This window comes from Eleginops maclovinus, chromosome 3, assembly GCF_036324505.1.
Source record: "Eleginops maclovinus isolate JMC-PN-2008 ecotype Puerto Natales chromosome 3, JC_Emac_rtc_rv5, whole genome shotgun sequence".
Classification (NCBI taxonomy): domain Eukaryota; kingdom Metazoa; phylum Chordata; class Actinopteri; order Perciformes; family Eleginopidae; genus Eleginops; species Eleginops maclovinus.
This window is the reverse complement of record NC_086351.1, coordinates 13,332,387-13,339,701: the sequence shown is the minus strand read 5'-3', so window position 1 is coordinate 13,339,701 and position 7,315 is coordinate 13,332,387. Positions and strand designations below refer to the sequence as shown.

Genomic DNA, 7,315 nt, shown 5'->3' with positions numbered 1-7,315 from the left:
AGAGTGATAGATATGGCCAGGAATTCCTGAAGGGCATGATAACACTTCACAGGTTACATAAGGGTAAGTTATTTAGTTTTTCTTTAAACACAGGTTTTGAGTTTTTCAATCACTTTTGCAAAACCAAATAAGGACACATCAGACCCACATTAGCCACATTTATTCCAATGGAGTGAGACAGTGCATATTCAATTACAGTAGTAGTGGGGTGGCATGCCGTGGTGGTGCACCAGAAGGTATTAGGCAATACACTGTGTTGAGATGGACCGGTCAGGCAGAACAGTAGGACAGGATACAACATTTAAAATAAAACATTTGATGTATTTCCGGAAAATAACAGGTCAGAAAAAAAAGGTTGGACATTGAATCAAATGTACTGATAGCTGTCATTATAGCTATCGAAACCACTGTACATGCAATTTCAATTGGAAAGTGACATGCAGAAATGGTGAGATCCACTATCTTCAGGATTTCTGAACCTTTTATTCTCTGTCAGATGTATTGACACTATCCTTAGCCATGAGTGGCAGGAGAGAACCTGGCCGGTCTGAACTTCATCTCAGTGAAGGCAATGGAAGAGTCTTTACCTTTCCAGTCTATCCAGACCACTCCCTGTATCAGAACAGAAACAGAAAAGTGATGTTTGGTTAGGTTTTTGTATCATAGAAGATGTTTAAAGTTCTATAGTATATGCCAAGGTTGATGAAGTGTACCTGATTATTACTGTTGATGCCGTAAAGCCCGTTGAGGTTAGTCTTGTAGCAGTTCTTGTACCACCAGCCTCCCATATAAGCCCTGGCACAGTGGATCCCCAGAGGATCAGGGTCCTTGTCGCGGGCTGAGAATGGACGTCCATTATGATACCTCATAGAGTCACCTGAGAGAAAGTAACATAAAGGTATGAATTCTTCACGTTTTAACTGTATAATATAGTGTACCCTGCTTGTTTTCAGTACAGTTTTTTTTTACCTGCAGTTCCAGTGTAACCAGACACTGCAAGAGTATAGTGCCTCTCGGCTGAATCAATGGTGAAGTCGGCGTAGTGAGCGTAAGCGGTGTCATTTCCAGATTGCAAATCCACTCTCAGACTCACAGGGCCGACACTGGTCAGGTTGTGAAGGAGCTCATTTCCTAGTAGTGGTAGGAACAAAGTTGAGGTTAATTTATTCAAAATCTATATTCTGATGCATATGTGATGAAAAAAAGGACTTTATATATCTGTACCGAGCCAGAAGTCTTCGCTGAGGTTTCCAAAGCCAGCGCTGTATTCATTCCATGTTCTGTAGAAATCAGTTTTTCCATTCATCCTCCTCTGGAAAACCTAAAAAACACACATCAGATTGTCGTCTATCAAATCAATACTGCCATTTCCTCAGCACAAAATATTCAGATAACAACTGTTTGTCACCGTCCAGCCGCCGCCATCCGTCTCCATGTCACAGTAGACTCTGACTGTTCCTCCCTCTTTTCCATCCGGGTAGATATCCACCTCGCCTGACTGTAGAGCTCCATTGAGCAGCTCCTGAGAGCACTCAGTAGGGAAGGGGAACCGCAGTTTGCCTAAGAAACAAACAAAAAAAGAATAACTTAGAGATGATAAAGTAGTGGTAGGGAAGATAATCAGGGACTGTGTTAGTTGAAGTACAACACCTGTGATGAATTCTGTGGTGACAACAGATGTGAATTGTCCATCTATCTCGCCTTGTACCAGAACAATGTAGCGTGACATTGGCAACAGCCCTGTCAGCTTATACTCTGTGGAGGATTGATCCAGGATCACCTCCTAATGTATACACAAAAAAAGCACACTTAGTTTGTAAATGTCATTAATTTTTTAACTGTATGTAAGAATGATAAGGGAATATAATTCACCTTTGTCTCCTCTCCTGCCACCTGGTAGATCAGTCTGTAGCTGTAATAAATAACATTGGATGTTCTCCATGCTATCACTGCAGAGCGAGTTCCAACTTCACTGGCTTTAACCACTGAGAGACACAAACACATTTATAGTTAGCAAACCTTACACACAAACTATGTATACTTTGGCAATCAAGCAATCCCTGTCCCGGTAAATATATTCTTTTTTCTACTCACGATTAGCTGTAGTGAACGTGGTAGAGATGGCCATGCTCTGCAGACTGTCCTTCTGGCTCAGGACTTTGACTTTGTACAGTGTGCCTCTCTGCAGGCCTCTCAACTGGTGCTCCACTGAGTTCCCAGACAGCATCACTGTCACTGTCACATTAGGAGCTGTGGCAAGAAGGAGAAATATTAACATTATCTAAATCTTCAGTGCTTTGTTATTTGTCATGAGTGTAATATTGCCACACTCACTTTTGGAGGACTCGTAGCTGATGATGAAGCGGTCTACTTTCCCCAGACTTGGTGTCCATTGAAGCACAGCTTTGGTATCTGTCACATTGACAACTTGCAGGTGTGTTGGGGGAGCGGGCACTGCAGTGAAGAGTAAATCCACAATGTGTTTATTGTTTTTTCATGTTTAGACAAACAAAAATGGCTGTACATATTATAAAATGTATCTAATAAGTACCTGTGGTCATAAGGGATGTGAGGATGTCACTCTGTGTTCTGCCTTGTGTAGTCGTTACGATGACAATGTAGGAGGTTCCGGCAGACAGCTTCGACAGAACCACGTAAGATTGATGAGACTCCACGGTCACGAAGCGGCTCTCACCTATTAGAATGATTACAATTATCACACAGAAAAAATGTACTCATCCCAATACAAAAAATCCTCACTGATGGAAATGTATGGGATTTAAAGCTAAGATTCAGTATAAATGCAGGCCTTTGACAAACCTGTGATGATGTTGGTGTACGTGACCCTGATGCTGGAGAATGTGGTCTTTGGTTTGGTCCAGGAAACATTGAAAGAAGAATCTGTTACATTGCTGAAAACCATCTCTGTGGCTGGCTCAGGCCCTGAAGACAGAAAACAAGGAGATTCTTATTCTCCTCTTGCTGCTCCCAGTGCTGATCATGTGCCTGCTCAAATGAAGGAATTATTTTTTAAATAAATCCATAGTACAACTTTTTTTACCTGTAATTGCAGTTGCTTTGTGAGTCTTTGATTTCCTGTCAGCTGCAGAGCCATATACTTGAATAACATATGCTGTATTTGCCCGAAGGTTGCTGAACTCTACAGAGCGAACGCTGCCTGGGACCACCATAGAGATCCTCTTTGTTTCTGATTTGCCACTAGCTCCAGCTGCTTTACCAGAGGCAGCAGTTGTGTTGGTGCTCTCACTCTCTACTTGTACTTCTGTTGTGTTCTTAGCTGTGGAGGCCGTCTCTCCTTCAAGAGCTACTTCTTCCATCTCCTCGTGGTTGTCTTCGTCACCCTCTGTCCGAGGCTCTATTCTGATCACGGTGAAGTTCTTGAACATCCCTTGTGGTGCTGTCCATGTGACAGTGAAGCTGTAGGAGGATATGTTTACAGCCTTTACAGAGCCTAATCCAGATCCTCCCGTCTTCTTCACACTCCCAGAGTCAAGGGTGGTTGATACCAAAGTTGAATTAACAAGATACTGACTCTTCTGTGCGTCTTTCGCTTTCTCAACTTTGCCAGCGTCAGTGTTTCTGGTGTCTACAGATTGCACATTTGTCATTTCTACTTTTACCTTCTTGGTGCGTTGATTTCCAGAAGATTGAGTAACATTCTTCTCAGCAAGTGTGGACTGCTCCAAAGTCTCTTTCCCTGTTCTGGTTTTGTTTGCTCCCACACCCTTGGTCAGAAGGGTCACAATTTTAGCTGTGCAATTAGATTTCTTCACATTAATTAGAGTTACATTAGTTTGAGGTTGGTCTTTAGGATGCGCTTTATCGTTGGTTCCTTCCTCAACGCGCTTGTTGTCAGGTTTTTGGGGGATCTTTTTAGATGTTGTTTTGCCTTTGCGGGCTTCTTCCTGCTTTCTGCCCTCATGTTTCAACAGAACCTGATCAAGGGTTGGGAGACTGGTCTTTGTCTCACTTGTCTTTTTAATAGTTATTTTATTAACAGAGGATTCTTTTTTAGCACCTTCTTTAGCATTAGTAGCCACTTTGGTTTTAATGGTGGTCTCTTTGGTTTTAGTGGTGGTCTCTTTGACGTCAGACCCCTTCTTCTGCTCTTTCTTCTGGATAAGTGTGTTCTCCTCTTTGGTAATTTTCTCCTGCTTGTTTTCCTTGTCTTTGTTTGACTGCTGGGTTGTTGTTTCCATGGTTACCTTGACCTTTCCTTTGGCAGTTTCTGAAATTGCAGAATAGAGGATACAATTAAAGTATGAATGAGAGTTAAAGATAACAATCTCTCTTACAATGATGTCTCCTAATGCTACCAAATCCAAATACTGCGGACCTTGTACTTTTATCACACTCCGCTCCTTGTGCACACTTACTGCAGTCTGGACCGGTGAATCCCTGTTGGCAGATACATTTCCCCTTCTGACACTCTCTAGCGCCATTACATCCACTTGGACAACTTGCAGAACATGGACCTGGGCGGCAAGAAAAATAATCAAAATGACTAAATCAACATCTCTTATGAGTTCTCAAATATAATATACTACTCAATATGGCTGAATCCTACATTTCTCTTTAAGGGAAGTCATCTCTCTTTCCAGTCGGGCCACGCGTCCTTTCAGCGCAGCCATCTCAGCATCACATCCGCCACTGCAGCCACCAGGCACCAAGCTGATTTTATGTGTCATCACGAGAGGCTCGCCAGGCTGCAACTTCAGCTCCTTATCCTTGCCGTTGCTTGAGTCACAGCCTTCACTGATGACCACCTTCATTGGTTTTCCAGAGGAAGGCTTTTCTTTGGTGGTAGTAGCATTTGGGGCTTTGATCACAGCAAGCTTATCTTTGTCAGCTGCAAAACCAGCGGCATTTACTGGTGTTGACTGAGCAGTTTGATCTATGGTGAGGGCAGGCTTGTCTTTGGTGGAAGAAGATTTAGCTACAACAGTCTGATTGACGAGGGCTGTGGGCTTATTTTTGGCGGTTTTAGCACCGGCGGGAGTAACCTTTAATGATGTTGACTGAATTTGAACTACAGTGGGGGCATGCTTGTCTTTGGCAGCCTTCCCATCCCCGGTTGAAGGTGATTTCATTGAAACGGTCTGATTGACCAAAGGTTGGAGTTTGGCTTTGGTGGTTTTAGCTGCGCTGGCTGAAGCAGACTTTGTGGATGCTGACTTAACATTTGGAGCTACATTGGGGGCAGGCTTTTCTTTGCTAGCTTTCACTTCACTAACTGTAGAAGCCTTTACTGTTGCTGTGGCTATAGTGGATAAAACTGTTTGATTGACAGTGTTTGGCTTCAGGGTTGGGCGAACGGTCTGTTTGGCGAGAGCAGCAGTGGTTTTTGGTTTTGACAGGGTAAAAATGGCTTTGGATTTTGTCGCGTCGCTTCCTGTGGAGTTTCTCCTCTCAATGGTCGGGGATGGAAAGCAGGGAAAGGGGTTGAGAAGGAGGAGAAGTCCTAAAGTAAACAGCATTTTGAACCAGCAGCAGAAGCCGGAGATGGTATTGCCTTTGGTGAATTTCTATATAAGTTACTGTAAAATTATTATTTCTTCCCCAATATTTCTGTGACCACTTACAAAGTGGATTATGCCAAGTGTCTCCTAGAAATTAAAAAACAATGGAAAAGCAAGTTATTACCAAGTTCAATGCATGGAATTTTATTTCTAATCATTTTAGAACTTCTTTGGTATCCCAAGAAAGGATTTGCTAGTTTTTTTGCTGGCATCATATTCACTGAGTTCCTATTCACACCTTGTGCAAACTTCTACTGGCTATATGCTACACTGATCAAAACAGACCTCACAGCAATGGCTAAACCAAGAGAGAGTATTACATACTTTCTTATTTGGACTAAGAAACACATTTTGGTAAGCTTTCAGTATTAATGAAAGGTTATCTTGTCAAAAATAAAAGCACACAAGATTTTTCTACAATGCAGTTGTGGATCTCACTACACATGATCTTTATGTTATGTGACATTGTTTATTGAACAATCCTAATGCAATTTTCTCTGAGCACCAGTGCAAGACCGTAGAACCAGAGTAAGCATCATGAGAAAAGGTATAGAGTTCATAAACATTTTTTTCTAAACTGTGTCTAGTATACAGAAGAAAACATAAATAAAGGTTAAAGAGTTGTAGCAGTGTTTAATCAGCAAGTACTTCATTCAATGGCTTGCCAAGCTAAGTATAAATCTAAATGAGCGGATTTTGAACAGGAAGGAAGAAGGGGACTTGAGCTGGGAGTCTCTGCTGGGGAGACTATGCAGAGAGGTAACAGAGCAGCACTGTATAGGCCTGTGGGACACTGGAAGTCTTTCACTCTACAGAAGGTTACATAATCCACCTAACCAACGACGCATAAAACCACCAAGAGAAATATGTGCAGATTTGGCTTTAAAACAGCAGAAACATCAAATAAATCAACTGCCTCATCGACTGCAGTATCGAATTAACCCCTTTTCATTCATGAAATTTAAATTATTATACTATAACAGTATTAATCTGGTTAGAAATTAAAGCTTAAGATAAAAGACGGAAGGAATAACAATTTCACATTATGTTGCGCTAAGACTTACAAATGATATCACTCAATGCAATGATGGCAGTGGGTCTTGTTATCAGCTAAAACACAGTATAAAACAACATGACCTCTTCCAACAAATGTAACTCTGAAAATTATTTTCAACTCTAACATTATAATTACTGATGAACTTACCAGAATATTGCTTGTTCCTTTGGCTTTATCACGTTCTTTGTGTTGCTCCCTCCATCTGAATGTAAAAGCTCACACAGATTTGCTGGTTATGATCAGGGAGGAAAAAGGTGAGAGAAAGGACCACCACTAGAAAGGAGGAGAGTGATAAAATCGGCTCCTACTTAAGGACCCCCTCCTCTTCCTCCACGCCTAGTGGTCCCACTTTCTCAACCACTATGAAAAATATTTGTATTGGACTTTAAAAAGAGTTGCATTTTTACACAAATATGAATATTAACAATGATCAAATACTCTCTTGTATTCTGTTTTCCGTTTCTTTTCCACTTTTGTAATGTTTTTAATACTTCTCGCTGGTAGATTAAACAATTCAACCTCTTCTGATCGCATGATAGAATGATTTTTGATTAACTCATAAATAATAAATCACATGCACTTCAACTTTTTGTGTGTAATCTATATAATGTTATGAGTCCTTTAGTGAACGTACAGAACGTTTTCCTCCCAAAGACACTCTCAGCACATACCGAGGCATTTGTTTGTCTTCTTTCATGTACCCTAACACAAAAATAGC

General features: G+C 41.4%; 1 protein-coding gene across 1 annotated transcript; it reads right to left on the bottom strand.

The window, feature by feature from the left end:
* Positions 1 to 158: 158 nt before the first annotated feature.
* tnxba (tenascin XBa) lies at positions 159 to 6,867 on the bottom strand. The gene is made up of 15 exons (XM_063878715.1): positions 6,745 to 6,867; positions 4,589 to 5,627; positions 4,398 to 4,496; positions 3,062 to 4,249; positions 2,821 to 2,943; positions 2,552 to 2,695; positions 2,335 to 2,454; positions 2,095 to 2,250; positions 1,873 to 1,985; positions 1,651 to 1,783; positions 1,409 to 1,560; positions 1,225 to 1,321; positions 970 to 1,131; positions 714 to 877; positions 159 to 612 (listed from the first exon to the last, which is right to left on the bottom strand). The coding sequence occupies exons 2-15, from the start codon at positions 5,496 to 5,498 to the stop codon at positions 514 to 516; spliced, it is 3,660 nt and encodes a 1,219-aa protein (XP_063734785.1). The 5' UTR covers positions 5,499 to 5,627; positions 6,745 to 6,867; the 3' UTR covers positions 159 to 513.
* Positions 6,868 to 7,315: the final 448 nt, after the last annotated feature.